Genomic DNA, 17,726 nt, shown 5'->3' on the forward strand with positions numbered 1-17,726 from the left:
GGGCATGGGAGAGGCCGTAGGGTGACCAGACAACAGGTGTGAAAAATCGGGATGGGGTGGGGGGGTAATAGGAGCCCATATAAGAAAAAAACCCAAAAATCGGGACTGTCTCTATAAAATCAGGACATCTGGTCACCCTAGGCCAAGGTGTTGCCCAGTTGGAGCGGCCTCGCAGCTGACTTTGTAACACGTTAACCCCCTTGAATTCTGACTCTCCTGGGCCATTGAATCAGGGCTCAGCTGCAGGGTTTCCATCTTCTCCTGCTCTGCCATTGATCTTGGTAAGGTTTATCAGGCTGCTAAGCCCAGCGTTCATCTGAAATGCCCTCTGACTTGCTGGCTCCCCAGCTAGTGACGCGTCCCTTAAAAGCCGGTCTGGGGGCCTGGTGGCGATTCTCCTTTTCGGCTATGACGCACTCTTTCTGGGAGCAGCGTCACGCGTTCTCTCCAAACCACAACTTCTCTTCCGCCTTTGTCTCTTGCTCGTACGCTGGCAGGGAGGCTTCCTGAATTATCGCAGGCAGCGTAGAAAACCAGTCGGGCTTGGAAAGGGCCACTTCTTCTTTCCGTGTTTTGCAGAGATGAGGCAGCGTTAAGCATTTCTCCCCGGCACATGCTGCATTGGGTCTCTGCGAGTGATGCCTGCGCCCATCCTTCACTGCCAGCCCTCTTTAAGCCAGGGTAAGCAGCTATCGGGGTGGGGAAGGCGGCGCTGGGTGGGTGGGCTTGGAGCTCAGTCAGCCGGGGGCATGTTAAGAGCGCACCGAGTGATCTTCCTTAACAGCTGCGGTGCCTGGAGCCACTCAGCCAGCAGCTCCTTGCGGGAGATGCATTCAGCGAGGCACAAGGCAGATCTGTGGCTCTAGTAGGACGATAGGCTCAGGTTTATTTCAAATGCCAAACCTAAGACTTACCCTAGACCTAGGCTGATTTCCATGCAATGGGGTTTCATGGCTGTAGAGGAAGGCAAAAATCTCTTTCTGACCTGATGTCATTGAGTAGCTAGCATCGGGGTAGGGCTCCGCTGTGCATGTGTGTGTGCTTTGCTGAACTAGGTAAGTGCGGTTCTCCCCGCCTTTAGAGATGGGGAAACTGAGGCACATGGGGTGCAAAGGCTTACCGGTGTTAAGTATATGGATTAACCTGGATAAGGTCACAAAGCAAATCGGGGCAGAGCTGAGGTAGGACCCAGTCGGGCACCTTGACCATTGGAGAGCACTGCCTTTCTAGACAGGGATCTTGATGATTGATAGAATGCTACCTGGAAGGCTCTGGAGCCGTTTCCCTTGTACATTAGCCTCTGTGCAGATGTGACGGGTAATGGATTTCAAAGCAGTGCCCATGTTACCCGGGCTCCGTGGCTACCTGAGAGCTTCCTGAGTCCAGCTGTGGTGGTGGAGCCGTTCTGCTGTGACAAGGGACCAGAAAGGCAGAGTCACAGGCCGAGATTTATTATCTTTTGGCCTCAGACATGGGTGACATCCTGGTGATTGAATTCTTGCTGGCTTTGTAATAATGTCTTCGCCCTGTGTAAGAGCTCTGTTGGAAGACCCCCGGAAGGTACATCTCTGTAAGGGTCGGTGGATTTGTTTGGCCTAAATTCAGACCCACTGTGAATGTGGAAGTTCTCTGGAAGGCTGCTGAGCAGCATTCCAGTAAGGGAGACTGAACAAGGAACAGAGAGGGGAGGCCACGCCCAGAGAAGTCAATCTCTTAGCTGCTCATGCTGCATTCACATTATCCCCCTCCTTCTCCCCCCCGCCCCCCACAAGACGGGAGGACACGTGAGTCCTTCCCTTGCTAATCCAGGGCCCACACTTCCCATTAGCTGGGAAGTCAAGGCCTTTCATTTTTAGTTGAACCATCTCTGCCAAAGAAACCCCCTGGCCTTAAATTTTAGGGAAGTAATTGTTCCTCAGCTCTTCACTGTGCCCCCAAAACAGCTTGCAAACGAGGGGGGGATTAAATTAGTGATTTAACTCACCTGTGCTAATCACAGTTTAAAGCAGCAAGTAGGAAAGCTTGATTTAAGTGATCAATTTTAGGCCAGGGCTACACTGGTGCTTTACAGCGCTGCAACGTTCTCGCTCAGGGGTGTGAAAAAACACACCCCGAGCGCAGCAAGTTACAGCGCTGTAAAGTGCCAGTGTAGACAGTGCTCCAACGGCTCCCAGCGCTGTAAGCTAATCCCCTCGGGGAGGTGGAGTACCTGCAGTGCTGGGAGAGCTCTCTCGCAGCGCTGGCGCGCGACCACACTCACACTTCAAAGCATTGTTGCGGGAGCACTCCCGCGGCAGCGCTTTGAAGTTTAGAGTGTAGCCAGGGGCCTTAGTCCGGTTTTGAATTTGTGCTGTAGTAACCTTTTTCTGATTCTTACTGATTGGTATAATTTGTTACTACTTTTTGCTAAGCAGGAGGAGACACTATCCCTATATCACTTAAGCAATTAGGTAGCTTATTGTACATTTATTTAGATTCTTAATTTTTACATTTTTGATGGTAAGAAAATGCTGAATGATGCATTTCTTATTTACGAGGTGATTAATTTTTTTACTTGGGGTTTGTGTCAAGCTGCATTTGTAGAGAAGTTGTAATTAAATTAAAAATGCACAAAACCAGCATTTTAAAAATTGTTTTTAAATAAAACTACATTAAATGTGCTTGATACATAAGAAAAGTACATTTCTCAAACATTTTTGCACTTAAAACTAAATGATTTATTAAACAAAGGAACTATTATCTGTAGTTAATAAATTGAACTAATTATTTCTGGTCACCACTCCCTTCAAGATTTTAGAACTAGTAGATCTTATCCTCTCATGCTTCATTTTTATTCATAGATTGGAAGCAGAAAACAAGCTTTTTTGCTCTTTCAACTCCCAATCAGTTTCTCAACTTCAAATGAACTGGTCATTGAACTGAGTAAACTGAAATGAAGGAAGTATTCTCTCTGAACCTGCAGAAGAGATTACTGTTGTCAAAAGCTGCTTTTAGCACTTCAACGAACTCTGGTGCCAGGTGCTTAGTTGGTGACATCCACCAGTTCAAGAGTTTGACTTTCTTTAAAACTTCGGCAGCAAACATGTACTGCTTGATTATTATTTATTTAATTTACATTATTTTAATAGATTATAGTCAATTTCGGCCTTAATACAGGTTTTCATAATTTCAAATTTAATTTAAATGGGTTTAGTTTTAAAAAGAAAAAAATATTTAATAAAAGGACATTTTAAATAAATAAAAAGCTTCTCTGATTATTTTATTTTAAAAAGCATGGATTTTATCCATCGTGTTGCAAACCTTTCACCTGCCGGCATTTGGCTGCCTGTTCTGGTGTGAGAATAACCTCTCTGACAACAGGCCTGGGTCATGCTGGGTAACGCCAGGAGTTACTCCTGATTGCCCCTGGTGTGAAGGAGAGAGAGAGGGATCAGCCTGGAGACCTCTGTCCTGTCACACTATGTGGAACCCTAGTGCAATGCACCCCGTCTTGGTCCTGGACTCTTGTTTGCCCTAGAGACTCTCCAGCAGAAGTTCCCAGTGGTAGCTCCCAGCAGCACAAATAGACCAGGCTCCTTGCTGCTGAGATCTGCTCCTGGGTACCAAACCCATGGTGGAGCGCTCAAAACCGGGGTCAGGTGTGTGTCAAGCGGGGACGCCCCAACCCAAAGTGGGTGGAGTACTGAGCCTTGGTTCCAAGGCAGAGCTGATGGTTTCCTCCTTCACCCTAGCCTAGCTGCTGTTTACATCTGAAACCTGGCTCTGGGCGTGTTTGCTGTTGTATAAAGATTGTCTTTGTGGTTTGCTCATCTTCCTGCCCATCCTGAAAACATTTTCTCTCTACCTCTGAGGGGAGCTGCTCTAGAGACCCAAACACACACCCAGGCTCCTTGCTGGGCCGCTGTCTTGCTCAGTCCCTCTAGAAATGTCCCCCAAATCACACAGTCCTCTGGAAGGCAGTGGCGCATGGCTTCCCTCTCTGCCCACAGCCTTCCAGGGCGACGGACAGCGTGTGAACTCGCCGTTGGGGCTTTGCTTGAATATTGCAAGTCAAATTGTTGCTGAGGATCAGGAACAAACAAACCGCCCCTAAAGCAGGAGAATGAGACGGGTGTCATCTGCAGGAGGGCTTAGGGTGCTGGAGGCAGGAGCGCCACGAGCTTTTCTGCCGCCCCCCCACAGAGGCGGTGGAAGGTCCCGCCGTGGAAATACTACCGTGGTCGCCGCCCCCCAGATCGCAGTGCCCTAGGCGACTGCCTAGGTCGCCTAGTGGGTTGCGCCGGCCCAGGCTGGAGGATCAGTCGGTGGGAGAGCGTTTTCTGCATGAGATGACAGTGAACTGTGCATGGTGGCAGGGGCTGCTGAAAGAGCCATCTTTCTGTTGAGGTGTAAAGTGACCTGACAATTGGGGTGCTTCAAAAGGGCACTTTTCATAAGACTACAGTAGTAACCTGCGGTCCAGACCAAATTCCTCCTTGGGTAATTACAGCCTGTTAACCTCAATCCCCCTATAATGTCACTTGGATGTGAGCGTCGTCATTTCCCGCAAAATGCTGCAGTGCTTCTTTTACAAAATCACTGTGTTCTGCCCCAGAGGAGGCTGCATTTCAGTGGTGACGTGAGGTTTTTTATATATATATATAATAATGCAGTTTGAGTGCTTCGGGAGCTACCTGGAATGCCAGTGCTACAACAGTGCAGGCAATTGTTACATCTAGCCCTTTTAACACTTCTACTCGTGAGTTAACAGGACTCCAGAGCTTTTACATAGTTATTTTTTGAGCTGGTTTGAGATTCTACTTCCTTAAAGTGCATTTTCTTGCAAACTTTCTCCGGCTCCCCAGCAGAGATGTTAGCTGCTCTCCGTCAGAGCTACCTTCTCTCTCTGGGAAGGAAATCCTTGTAAGGTAATTAGCCTGTAAATTAAATTAATGACATCTGAAAGGGACATTTAAAACCACTCAGGAATAACAGCCATTTGGACTCAAAATAATCCAATTATTTGGCCTCCAAAGGCAATGATCTCACTAGACATGCTAGAGAACCCTTCCCCCTCCCTCTCCCCCGGTTTTCCATTAACTCTCTTTCCACAGCACTTGACTTAAGCTTTGTCTGTACAGGGGGTTTGGCCTAGTGACTGCTCCCCAGTTAGTTGCACTGGTACCAGAACGCTCATAATTGGGTCCTGAAAGCAACCCCGCAGCAGCGAGAGGAGGGGTGTGTGTGTGGGGGGAAGATTCACTCCATAGAATGGTGCAATGAAATCTGTGCACCCCTCCACATGTCATAAAACTCTTATGGGGCGGAGGGGGGAGGAAGAGGGATGCTGCAAAACAGGACGCATGCAAACCCAGGTCAGCGCATTGCGTTTATCTGCAGTTTCCAGGGGTGGAGCTGATTCCTGTTTTGAAACCGGGTTTGTGGCACTGGAGCCAATTGTAGCTGATAGTGTAGTGGTTTCCTCTGCTAGCGGCTTGGAGCAGTGCAGGTGCACGGGTAGCTGACATGGGAGCAAATCCCTCCATGCCTGAGAGCCGCCATCCACAACACTATAAATGGCACGAATCCGAGAGACTCTTGCATGGGTGTAAGAGCAAAGAGGCAACGCCATGGGTCAGTGCTGCGGGGAGGGGACAACGCACCCACCCCACAGAGCCAGTGGGGGGCATGGAATTGAAATCGGGAGGAGTTCTGAAGAAGTTTGCAGGACACGAGCTCCCCGTAGGACCCCATGGGGTCATTCCACTGTCCTCTGCCAAATCCCCAGGGCACTTGGCAATGGCTGTGCAGAAGGAGGAAGGCTGATTGTGGTTGCAGCACTGCTCCCTTGAGCGCCCCACTCCTCTCCCCTGATTTTTGTGGGTCACGTGGCAGCCAGGAAGCTCTGTGAGGCAAGGCCCATCTCTTCGTAATGCATAGAACACCTAGTACCATGGGGGCCCCGATCCTTGTCGACTGGGCTCCTACGGTCTATCAAATAGAGAAGCTTTGCCTCCCCGCCTCCAGCTCTGAGCAGCAGCAGAAGTCATGCAAGTGACCCATGACAGGGCACAGGTAGCTGGTGTAAGAGTCCCGCTTAACCCTCATCGGTTTTCCCTGAGGGTAAAATATCCCAGATTTTTGAAAGCCGTTGGGGGGGGGGGGGGGACGGGAGGGAGCATTAAGGTTTTTATTTCCCAGCTGCTAATGAGGCAAAACCTCACCAAGGAGGGGGCCCCTCATGGAGTGGCGGATGATACAAGCCATTCATTTAAAATGCAAGTGTAACGTGTTTCCATCAGCAGCCAGAGTCTTTGGGGTTTGGGTCAGTTTCATTTGCTACCCATCAGACAACTAGGCAGTGTTCTCTCTGGCATGGCTCCCCGATGGAGAAGCCCATTCTCTATAGCAGAGGGACTCCAACTGGGGGGCGCAGAACGTATTCTGGCAGGGCATGGGAAGCCTTAGGGGGGGAAAAGACTGACTGCGCACATTCATGCTCTTACACCCGTGAAAGCTGGGTGGCTGAAGAGCGGCAGCTGCTGGCCGGGCGCCCAGCTCTGAAGGCAGTGCCGCTGTCAGCAGCAGCGCAGAAGTAAGGATGGCAATGCCATACCACGCCACCCTTACAGAGCTGGGTGCCCAGCTGGCAGGTGCTGCTTCTCCGCTCTGTGGCTGGAGAGTGGTGGCTGCTGGCCGGGCACTCGAGGCGGAGGCATAAACTACCACAGACACAAAGAAAGGGGGCACACTCAAATAAGTTTGAGAACCACTGCTCCATAGTATAGTTGGAGGGAGGGAGGAGCCCTACAGAGACTGGCACATGGTTAACATACCCTGGCTACCTTCTGCATATACCTGCAAACTGAAGGCCCACGCTTGTTAGGAGGCTGAAGGCGGCGGTCTCCAGGTGGCATGCTGGGGCGGCAGTCAGACAGACTTAACTGTTTGCTAACAGCTCTCTGGTAGCTCTAGCTTAGGGAGAGGTCTCGATCCCACTCTGTCATGTGAAATAGTCATTGGTAGCAAACACGCCTCCTGCGGAGCTGCCTGGAGCAGTTCTCCATGCCACCTGGTACCCCAGGAGTGACACGGACGGCTTTCTGGAGCCCATGGGCTGAGACTCCATTCTGCAGCCAAACACTGTTTGTTGTCTCCCCCGCCCTGAGAGTTTACGCTCCCTGGGGCGGAGACGGGTGTCTTTTTTTATCTGGACAGCACCTAGCGCAGGGGGGTCTTCGTCCAGGGTTGCGGTTCCTAAGTGCCATGTAATTCTCCTCCTCCTTCTAACAACTTGCACATGCTGGAAGCAACAAAGGGGTTATTAGGCTGTGAAGGTGCGAGGTGGGGGAGAAGAGGCAGCGAGTGCCTTCTGATGTAGTGACACTTCCAGCCTGCAGTGTTGCCATTGGACAGACCCAGTTAGCGTTGGTGAGACAGAGAATGGAAATGCACAGCTGAATCCTCACAAATGTTGGGACCTAATTTTGCATTTTGAGCTCATCTCTACTCGGATGTTTTATCAACTTCTCTGACGCCTGCAGTTACCTCCTCAGCTTTTTCTTTTGTACCGTTCATTTACTCTCTTTGTTTTCTCCTCCTAGGTCAAATGGCTCCAATCCGGGCCTCTCTGCTGCTGTTGTTTTCGAGCCTGCTCCAGGCCTCTGCTTACAAGCTGCCAGCCATCCAGCTCAGTGGCCAAGATGATAGAGTTCGAGGTGGGCTTCCTGCGGCTGAGGGCTCTCAGCGGGGCCAGTGGGTGTGGGACACAGCAGGGGCTGGGAGCGCTGACTTCCCCATGTCTATCCGTGAGAAGAGGGAAGCTGAGGTGAAGTCTTCCAATCATTCTGCTGAAGAGACCACTAACACCACCAGCCACCACAACACATTCTCCACGACTCCCGTGGACGAAGCCGAGTCCTCTCCAGCTCCTGAACTGGAAGACGACAGTACGTCCCAAGAAAACCAATATGATGATACTACCGCTTCAGCGGAGCCATTGTCTGCGAACAGCTCTGACAACGTCTCCACGGAAGTGGCCAAAGTTACAGCGGGCAGCCATCTTGATACCTCAGCCAAGGCAGCCCCAACTCAGGGCAGCAGCAACGTCTCCTCAGAAGCGGCAGTCGCTAGAATAGAAGAAATCCTCGTGAGCAGCACAGAGAGTATGGAACATGTCTCCTCTGTCAGGTCAATGGGAGTGAAGGGGCTGGGGGAGAGCTCAGCTACTTCGCCACCTGAATCTCGGACGGAGTCCTCTGACGGAGTCCTGCTTGTGAAGGAGTTGGCCAGTTGGAGGCCTGGCCTCTCCAAGGTGGGAAAGACCCATTCTCCTCACACGAGGCCCACAGTGGGTGGCTCTGTCGCAGCGCAAGTCCCCTTGCAGGAGCTGCCCGTTCACACAAATACCCTGGTGGGGAAGTGTTTGCTGGCCATCTTCATCCTAGCTCTTGTGGCGGCCACCTTCATCATCTGCACCGCCGTCCTCGCCACCCTACTGTGGCGCCAGAAGCGCGTCTGCCGGGTGCGCCGGCACAACAACACTGAGATGGTGTGTATCTCAGCCCTGCTGCCCGACAGCGAGCCGGTGGCCAATGGGGAGAAGCCCAGCAAGGTAAAGAGGATGAAGATGCCCACGGACAACAGCTCGGAGACTGAAGGAGACAACCTGACTGTCAGCAGCTTCTTGCCGGACCATTAGACACCTCGCCACCTGCCCAGGGGTTCTCCGATTCTCATTTCCTGGGCCATCCAGCCCCCTCCTGGCACTGGAGTGACCCTATCCATCCTGACAGCTCTTGGGTGCAGTGTCCTAGGTGGCCATCTAACTAGGCTTAAGGTTGCCTCCGTCTGTGTTGCGTGAGTACGGGACGTACTATATTTAGCCACGACAGGGCCCAGCCCTGAGAGCCCCTGAGCAACCTCAACCCCAAAAGGCACTTGGCATCTGGCAGGAGAAAGCCTTCAGCGAAGAGCATTTGCCAGGAGCAGACACTGCTGAGCATATGGAATGGGGGTCCTGGTGACCCTGGTTGGTTTTTCCACCTGGCTTGGGGATTTTGAAACTGCTGTTCTGCCCTCTTGACCTTGACGTGCCTGCTGCTTTTGATGCTATTCGCCAGGGCCAGATCCTTAGCTGGCGTGAATCAGACAACTCCTGGGAAGCCGATGGAGTTACCCCAGCTGAGGAACTGGTCCAGACAGTGTTACAACGGGGAACTCTGCTTTAATTTATACTAATGTACAAGGGGCATGTTACTATTTTGCACTTAAATGGGTGAAGGAATCTCAATGTAATGTTCCTTGTTCAAATGAATAACACAAAAATCTCTGTGTACCTGTCTGTGGTTAAGTCTCTTCTGTGAACACCTTCTGGCATGGCCTGGGCCCTTTAAGACAGTGGCTCTCAACCCTTCTGTACAGGGACCCACCTCCCATTCAGCAATCTGGGAAAGTCTGGGTGGTCACACCACTGACACCTCTTCAGGGGGTCATGGCCCTGGGCTCACATGCCACCACCCGGAGGGGACTGGCAGGGCGGGCTGCTCAGAGACAGCCCTGGGCAACGTCACCCCCCACGCCCACTCTTCAGAGCCCGTTCCCTCCCCAGTGCTGCGTGACGGGCTGTAGGCACCCCACCGCTGAACTACCGCTGGCGGTAAGTGTAGGTCTCAAACACAGGCACGTACTGTTCCCAGCACCCCGCACTGGGAGGGAAATGTTGGGTGGTGGTTCTCTGACCCTATTCCTCTCTTGACTGTCCAAGTCATGGGGCTTTAGGTTCCAGTCTTTGTAATGTGTCTCAGCCGCGTGGTCTCCAAACAGCTGGCTTCATGGTGACACTGGGTGTGCTTTTCTTACAGGAAGGCACAGGCCAGAGGACAGTTACTGTTTGCTGCATCTTCTCTTGTGATGAGCCTTTTGCCCTGAGGGCTGTACTGTGCTATTCACAATGAAATTGCAGGCTTGTGGTAAATGCACTGTGATTATTTTTATGCCCCATGTACCGAGTTCGCTGCTGTTGAAATAAATATTCCGGGGGGGCCTCCTAGCTCCGTCGAGCAGTGACTCACTGAGCCCTATCTGATCAGACACGGGGAAGGAAATGGTTCTTTGCACAGGAAAGTCCCAGGAGTTTGTGGTTCGTTAGGGCCCAACTCGGCAAACTGCTGAGCCCCTCCCTGCCTCATGTGGTTCTTTTTTGACCCGCTCGGTGTGGCATCCTCTCTGTTTCACCATCAGCAGAAGCAGGCCTGCTTTAGCTTCAGGAAGCTTGTAAGCCTGCCCATTACATCTCTGCCTTCATCACTAGCTCACCAGCACTTGCAGTGGCTAGGGAGAAAATGGGAGGGAGGGTGGATTCTCCACCAGAGCAGCAGATGTCCGTGCCGAGCGGTGAACTCCAGCTGGCCTCTCTGCGGCAACTCGCAAATGGTCCGGGCGGCCGGCCTCTTGGGTGGAGCAGGAGTCGGGAGAGTGGAATTGGAGCCCGGGGTCAGAGATGGAGTCAGAGGCCAGGTGCCAGAGCCCAAGTCAGGACCAGGTTACCTGGAGTGAGACAAGGCAGGAGCAAGGCTGGGAACAAGCCTGTGCTAACTCAGCTGTGGGCGAATGCTTTGGGCAGCCGCCAAACTGCTGCCGCTGCTTGGCTTCAGAGCCGGGCTGCTGCCTCTTCCGACCACGCTGGTCCGCCTGCTGTAGGCCTTGATTCCAGACGGAAGGATGGGCTGGTGGTTAAGATGCTGGGCTAGGAATCAGACAATCTGGGTTCAATTCCTGGCTGTGTGTGACTGTGAGCAAGGCAGGTCATCGCTCTCTGCCTCAGTTTCCTCCATCTGTAAAACTGAGATAACTGCACTTCCTGTTACAGGAGTGCTTTGTACTGTACATGTAAATAGCTAAGAGAGCAGGTGCTGGTAGCCGGCGCTCAAGAATAGGTTGGGGTTTTGCAGGACAACTGCAACTCATGGTGGTTGTGCAACTGCAAATGGCTTTCTCTAGCAGCCCCACGTCAGCTCCAGGACGTGCCCCTCCCTCACCAGGGAGCTTCAGCTGATCCAAATCAGGTTTCTTTACAAGCACCGCATCCACTGAAAACCAGATTAAACACTCCGTGCTAGTCCGTCCTCTGCCCTGATCGTGGAGCAAGGGCTTGCGGCGATCAATAACAGTACGAGGAGCCCATGTCACCTGCCTGCCCCAGCAGCTGACGGAGATGATTAACTCTCCATCCTGCGGACATTAGAATACTCCCCCGCCTGAAATAGGGGAGCTGTCGCCCAGGGCTGCAGCAAATGGAAAGTGGGCAGCTTGGCTGAGAAGGCAACAGTGACATCTAGAGCTCTCCCGAGGGACAGCCTGGTTCCTTGCTCACTCATCCGCATAAGAGCTGTCCCGCTGGCTGACCGCCTCTCCGGGGTGCCATCCTCCCCTGTTAGTTAGTTAGTGCTCTTTTGGGCCATCCCCACCCGTGCACAGGCTCTGCTGTAACCCTGCGCTTTCCCAGGCACGCAGCAGGGTTAGCTGGGCCGTTGTAAAGGCCAGTCAAGGTGTGGCCCATCCCCTAGTCCCCTGCTGCTCCTGGGCCTCCATTCCCGCCCCACCCCTCCTTTCTAGAGCCTCTTCCCCAGGATATGGGCCTGGGTTACCACCTGGCCCATCACAAGCCCTGGGCACAGAGAGCTCCCCTGAGATTATGCCGCTGCTGCGTGCCAGCCATCGGGGCGTAACCGATGCCGATTCCTCTAACAAGGATCGTCTCCTAACGCGGTGCATGGCTCAGAGCCAGGCCGCAGGTGGCAACCTGCCCGGCACTGAACTGGCCACGCTCCCCGGCTGTGTGTTGTGTATCGGCGCAGCGCCCCTGTGAGGTGGGAGCAGTGATTCTTGGGAAATTCTGAGAGGCACAAGCCCAGAGAGACACCTGAGACCATTCCTGATGGACTCATGATGGCTTCTCTCTCTCGCAAGGGAAGTTTTGCAGCCCTGGCACCGTGTGCTAGGTTAACTCTGCAGGGGCAGGTTTGGGGCCCTGTGTTCGAAGGGAGGGGAGAGCCTTGCTGGGACGATAACTGCTCCTCAGCCTGGCTAGCAGGCAGGCCATGCAGGGAGCAGTGAAATTCCAGAGGAGAACAGGGTGGGGGCCCAGTTGCTATACAAGGTAGGTGTGCCAGATACACCCTCCAGCAGAGACAGACGTCAGCAATGGCTTCTGCATGGTACCCAAGTGGTGGTTTGGATCGACACTGACTTTGGCTGACCCGGTTTGTGCAGCTGTCCAAGAGTGCGTGCAGGAAAGTCTCACTCTTCCGAGCACAACGGCACCCAGGAAACTGCCCCTTCCAGGAACCCGCCTGGGCACCGACTTCCCACCACGGGCACCGTTAATCAGTGGCTGAATCTGCCAGCATCCTGCTCGCTTGCTTCTGAGCAGCACGTGCTTTGGCAGACAGGGACCACACGTCTGCTATGGTGGTGGGGGGGGGGGCCACAGCTGGCCTTGCAAAAAGAACCCCTCACTGCACAATCCTTTGGCTTCTGGGGGAAAAAATGACTGGCCGGGGGGGAGGGCTTTTGTACCGTTGGTGGCTTGTCATTCCAGACCAGACGGGACGGACGTACAGGTGTTGAGGAGGACGGATGTTGGAAAATGTTTAGCAATAGCTGACTTCTGGCTGCTTGCTTGAGTGGTTCACCACAGCAGCAAGCCGGCTCCCTGAAGGAGATAACTTGTTTCACAGGCTTTGCACCTCCCAGCATGAGTATGTCCTAGCCCCATGTTATCTCCTAGGAAGTACAGCTGCAGTGCGTGAGCCGTTACGGTCTTCTGTTCTGGTAGGGACCTTTGGAGCGGGCAAAGCAGCAGGACAGAGGCCACTGAATTTAGGTGAGAGTGATGAACCAGGGGAGAGATCCTGCATGTCCTGAGTAGGACTTTGGATTATAGACTAGACCAGGGGTAGGCAACCTATGGCACGCGTGCCGAAGGCGGCACGCAAGCTGATTTCAGTGTCACTCACACTGCCCGGGTCCTGGCCACCGGTCCGGGGGGCTCTGCATTGTAATTTAATTTTAAATGAAGCTTCTTAAACGTTTAAAAAACCTTATTTACTTTACATACAACAATAGTTTAGTTATAGATTATAGACTTTTATAGCAAGAGACCTTCTAAAAACATTAAAATGTATCACTGGCACGCGAAACCTTACATTGGAGTGAATAAATGAAGACCCGGCACACCACTTCCGACCCCTGGACTGGACTGACCCAAGAGAATCTGTCCCAGCTTCTCTATCCCATGGAGCCCCTGCATGCTGGGACAGGACGTTGGGAGTGCTATGGGCTCCCCTGCAGGGCAGACATGATCAATAAAGCCCATGGTTAATGTGTTTCAATAGAGAGTCTCAGTGTCTCGATTTAAGGAGCTTCTCGGTAACCTTGGAGAGAACCAGGATGCTCTTGGAACCTGCATACATTAAGCACCCCCAAAGGTCCAGTAAGTCCCTGTTTCCCTCTGAAGTGCAGATCCAGGGGGAAATAGCTCTCCTCATCTTGGCTGTGCAGCTCTGAGTGCCAGGGGAGCAGCGATTAGCAATGAGGAGATCTCAGGGGGTTGGGCAGCCAGCGCATGGACATGCCGGGAGACAGCACAGCGCAGAGATTGCTGTTCTTGGCTTTCTCTGGGGAAACACATTGGAGACGAATGTTTTTACTGAGGTTTGAAAGCCAAGAAATGGGAGTTGAGAATAGGAGCTTTCCAATGTTGGATCTTGTTCATCGGCCTACTAGCTGAAATGAAATGCACGGAGCAATAGTCTCTCTTAGCCACACTGTTCGTGCCTTAGGTCTGCAACTTTTCACAGGACTCGTGCAAAGCTGAGACCTCTGTCTGTGTCCGGGGAGCAAAGAGACTGAACATTTCTCTGGATGCCCACGTTGGTAGAGTTTTCCTCCTCCAGACCGAGAGCAGCAAGAAGAAATCACCTGGTTTATTTGAGGGGCTTGCTCAGCTCTGAATAAGGTGCCGGTTGGTTTTATGCTAGAACATGGTGTTGTCACTAGAGGGCGCTTAGACTTTGCCCATTTCAGGGCTGCATTGGCGAGGTAGTGCCAGCCAGTGTACGGAAGGGGAGCACCTGGGACGGATTCTGGTAGCTTGAAGATTTTTTTCAATTATATTAAAAAAAAAAAAATCGTACTGAATTTAAAAATACCGATCATTAAAATATGCAAAAGAGTTTTCTGTTGTGCTGCTAATGTTAGGAGGGTCTTTCCGTGTGGGTGGCCTAAAGCAAGAATACCAGCCACCCCTCCTACCCTTCCCCTCTCTTCACGTGACATGCCTGCAAGCTTTAGCTTTGCTGCTGCTGCTGTTCCTGGGAAGTGCCCCTTGCAAAGCCTGGGGCATAACTTGTACATGAGCTTCTGCAGGGCAGCATGGGAGCAACGAGGTTACACTCGGGCAAGAGATGCACAGTGCAAATGGCCATCAACTGGGGCACAGCGTAGTCCGGGAGCAGCCCTAGAGACAAGCTGTGAAGAGTCAGAGCTGGTTAGCTCAGGATCGTTAATAGCAATCATCGTCCCTCCTCAGACTGAGAGTTGATACCGATGGGCTCTGGGACCAGAACATACCCCATCGGTACACGTCCACACACACTCCCTCCATGGCTTTTGGTTGAGAGCTGGACTGAAAGTAACATGATTTCTGCCCATGCCTGCTCAGTCCTAGAATTTTCCTCGTAGAGACCTGTCTTCTCCTGTACACCTGCACAATTGCCCTACCATCACCCCTCATCCCAAGCAACATGTCTCCCCCGTGATCTGCAGGCACCACCTACCTAACCAAACCCTGGGTCGCTCTAGCCAGAGGATCTGGCCTTCCCCTGAGCGAACAAGCTCATACCTACCTCAACGAGCCAGAAGAACTTGCTCAGAAGCTAACTCCTGCTAACAGGTCGGGCCAGGAGAAGACCCCGGCTGCAGCAAGTCTTGGGCTATGCTGACACCCATCGTTTTTTTTAGCCCTCGTGATGCTAATATGTGACGTCTGGTTATTTACTATGGCCCCGATTCAGTAAAGCATCCTTATTCAGCTTGAGTGGTTTGCTGAAGAGCGATGGACGTGAGCATAGCTTTACTTGCTGTCCTGAATCCTGGGCGATGTGTCTATTGTATATAAACTCCTATAAAAATAGCTTCTTCTAGCGACTGCTCTCACACTGCTGTAACTGACTATAAAGAACTGGCCATGTCCGTCCATGACACGATAGTTTTGCATGAATAGTCTTGTTTGATGTCATGGACTGCGTGCGAACAGCTGTATTATTTGTAGCTGTATTTTCTTCACTAACTGCACCATTTTAAAAAGCTTTTAAACTCCCAACCCTTGCCAACCACCCAGTTGTGTGGAAAGGACGTAGCCACTCACAATGAGGCACAGATTTGACCCTTTAATCTTTGAGAGTCAAAGCCTTTTTCCTCCTCCTGCTTTCCCCTCAACACCAGTGCCTACCCCCTTTGTTTTTTCCCAGGATAGCAGCTGCTTATCTGAGATCGCTGCCAGCAAAGGCCTGTTTTGCTTTCTTGTTTAGCTAACCAGTAAATAGTTCTCAAACATCATGCAATGCTTTCACGCTTCGGTTTTTGTGAGAACTTAGATGGGGAGCTCAGCTCTACTTTTTAAAAGGAATATTGATCACTTTAAAATAATGACTCTCTCCTGTGGGGCCAGTTACATTTATGCACTAAATAATAATCCCTCTTGTATGGCGTTTTTCATCCATAGATCTCAAAGAGATTTACAAACAGATCAGTATTATCTCCATTTTACCGATGGGGAAACTGTGGGGCAGGGAGGGGAAGTGACTTGCCCAACGTCACCCAACAGGCCAATGACAAGGCCAGGAATAGAATCCAGGTCTCCTGAGTCCTAGTCCAATATTCTATTCACTAGGCCATACTGCCTCCGAGAGGGCACCTACAGCCCTGATCTGAAATCCACTGAAATCAGTGGCAAGACTCCCATGTGCTCTCAGGGCTTTGGATAAGGCCCTGATTGGGAGTTTGTTTTCTACTTTTAAGGCCTGCTCCTGCTTCCGCTGAAGGTAATTAACAATCTCCCACTGCTTTCAGCGGAAGCGACATGGGGCATGAGTGCTTGTGCAGTCACTGTAGCCAGGCGCTGTGCAAGCTTCTCCCATGTTGCTCTGCAAGCCTGGCCCAGGATGCGATTGCTCCTAGGCATCTCTTGTAGGCAGTCCGAAATTGGTGGGTGGGCAGGAGTTCCTTAGCGTGATACCAGGGGGTTCAACCAGGAGCCTGGGGCTGCAATCATGGAAGGGAGATAGCAAGAAAAATGCCCCACCAGTGAGATCGGTTTGACTCTGGAAGAATCTCCTGGGGAAAGTGGTTAAATGAGATTGGAGCGACACCACCCTGGCCCTGCTCTAGACGGGGTTCCTCCGGGTCTCTGCCTCTGAAATGCCCATTGACCTCGAGACCGTCAGACTCATTTCACTTGCGGCTGATGCTTGGGGAGGAGGGTCTAGGAGAGGGGTTTGGAGACAGGATTTCCTTTTCTTTAGCCATTGCAACGTGCGTCCCACCCCAGACGAGGGTAGAACATGTGAGGCCTTTCCTGCTATTCCAGAAACGTTGCCTCTCGGGCCTTCTGATCGTTGAGATACTGCAGACATAGGCCAGGATGTTGGAAGAATTTCCCCAGTAAGGCTAACGAGGAGCGAGAGAGAGCGCTTTGGGTGTCTGCCACGTGGATGCCGACTGCATAAGTCACAGAGGGTCTATTTAGAGCATTTCCTGGCAGAGTTTATGCGCTCCTTAGACCCGTGCTGGCTGCATCTGGCAGACAGTGCCAAGTCACTGGCTCAGATATGGAGGTCACTATGTGTCAGGTTTGAGCGAGGCGAGCAAGCTTGCCTAGATTGGTACCTGATACTGTTTCCTTGCAGTATGTCATTCAGCCACTTGGTGACTCTGCCTTCTGTACAGAGAGGACTGCGGTACATGGTGAACAGGGGAGACCAAGCAGGAACTTGAGCTGTATGGAGCCTGTTTGCATGTGTAGTTGTAGCTTCTGTAATAAATGCCTCCTGTTTAAGATGGACTGAGAGGGCATAAAATAGCGCATAGATGCTCCACCCACAGTAGGAATTCCCCATGAATTGTCCGAACTCCTCCTTGCCTGGTCTCCAGTTCAAACCCAGCATCGCCAGTACCACCTCAGAGCTGGATGGGAGCCTGTGAGAAGGACAGAGGGATGGGCATGTCTAAAACCACAATGATTAGCACCAACTGTGTCCCCCTTGCGGGTGCTCTCCGGGGAGAGGCCAAGGAATGAACGGGACATGCAGCCGGACATCTCCTTTCACCCTCAGCAGCTGGTCCTGCAGATCAGAGATGAGCCCTATTGCCTGGGATGAGTGGGGATGGGCAGTAGATCTACTGGCTGCATTCTAGCTATACCATCGATGCACGGAACAATCCAGGGCACGTCTGCAGCGCCTTCCATCTGAGGAGCTGAGTGCTTGGGAAAATGTAACTCCTTCTCACAGCTCTCCTCAGGGTCTGATCCCCGTCTTGTTTGCAGATGGCTCTGCCAAGGTCGCATCGCGAGTCTCTGGCAGTTCCAGAGACAGAATCCAGCTCTCTTGATTCCACATTCTAGACAAAACCATCTTTCCCCCGCTTCTCAGTGTGTAGATAAAACTTCCCGCTCCAGGACTGTC

At 52.0% G+C, this 17,726-nt stretch overlaps 1 protein-coding gene across 1 annotated transcript; it reads left to right on the plus strand.

Annotated features, from left to right (window-relative positions):
* The first annotated feature begins 457 nt into the window (after positions 1 to 457).
* Positions 458 to 9,308, plus strand: SELPLG (selectin P ligand). Its single transcript, XM_034791571.1, is given in 4 exon segments — positions 458 to 681; positions 7,584 to 8,308; positions 8,311 to 8,418; positions 8,420 to 9,308. Coding segments are annotated over 4 exon segments (1,137 nt in total). The 5' UTR covers positions 458 to 638; the 3' UTR covers positions 8,681 to 9,308.
* The last annotated feature ends 8,418 nt before the right edge of the window (positions 9,309 to 17,726 follow it).

This window comes from Trachemys scripta, chromosome 15 (assembly GCF_013100865.1).
Source record: "Trachemys scripta elegans isolate TJP31775 chromosome 15, CAS_Tse_1.0, whole genome shotgun sequence".
NCBI classification, from domain to species: domain Eukaryota; kingdom Metazoa; phylum Chordata; order Testudines; family Emydidae; genus Trachemys; species Trachemys scripta.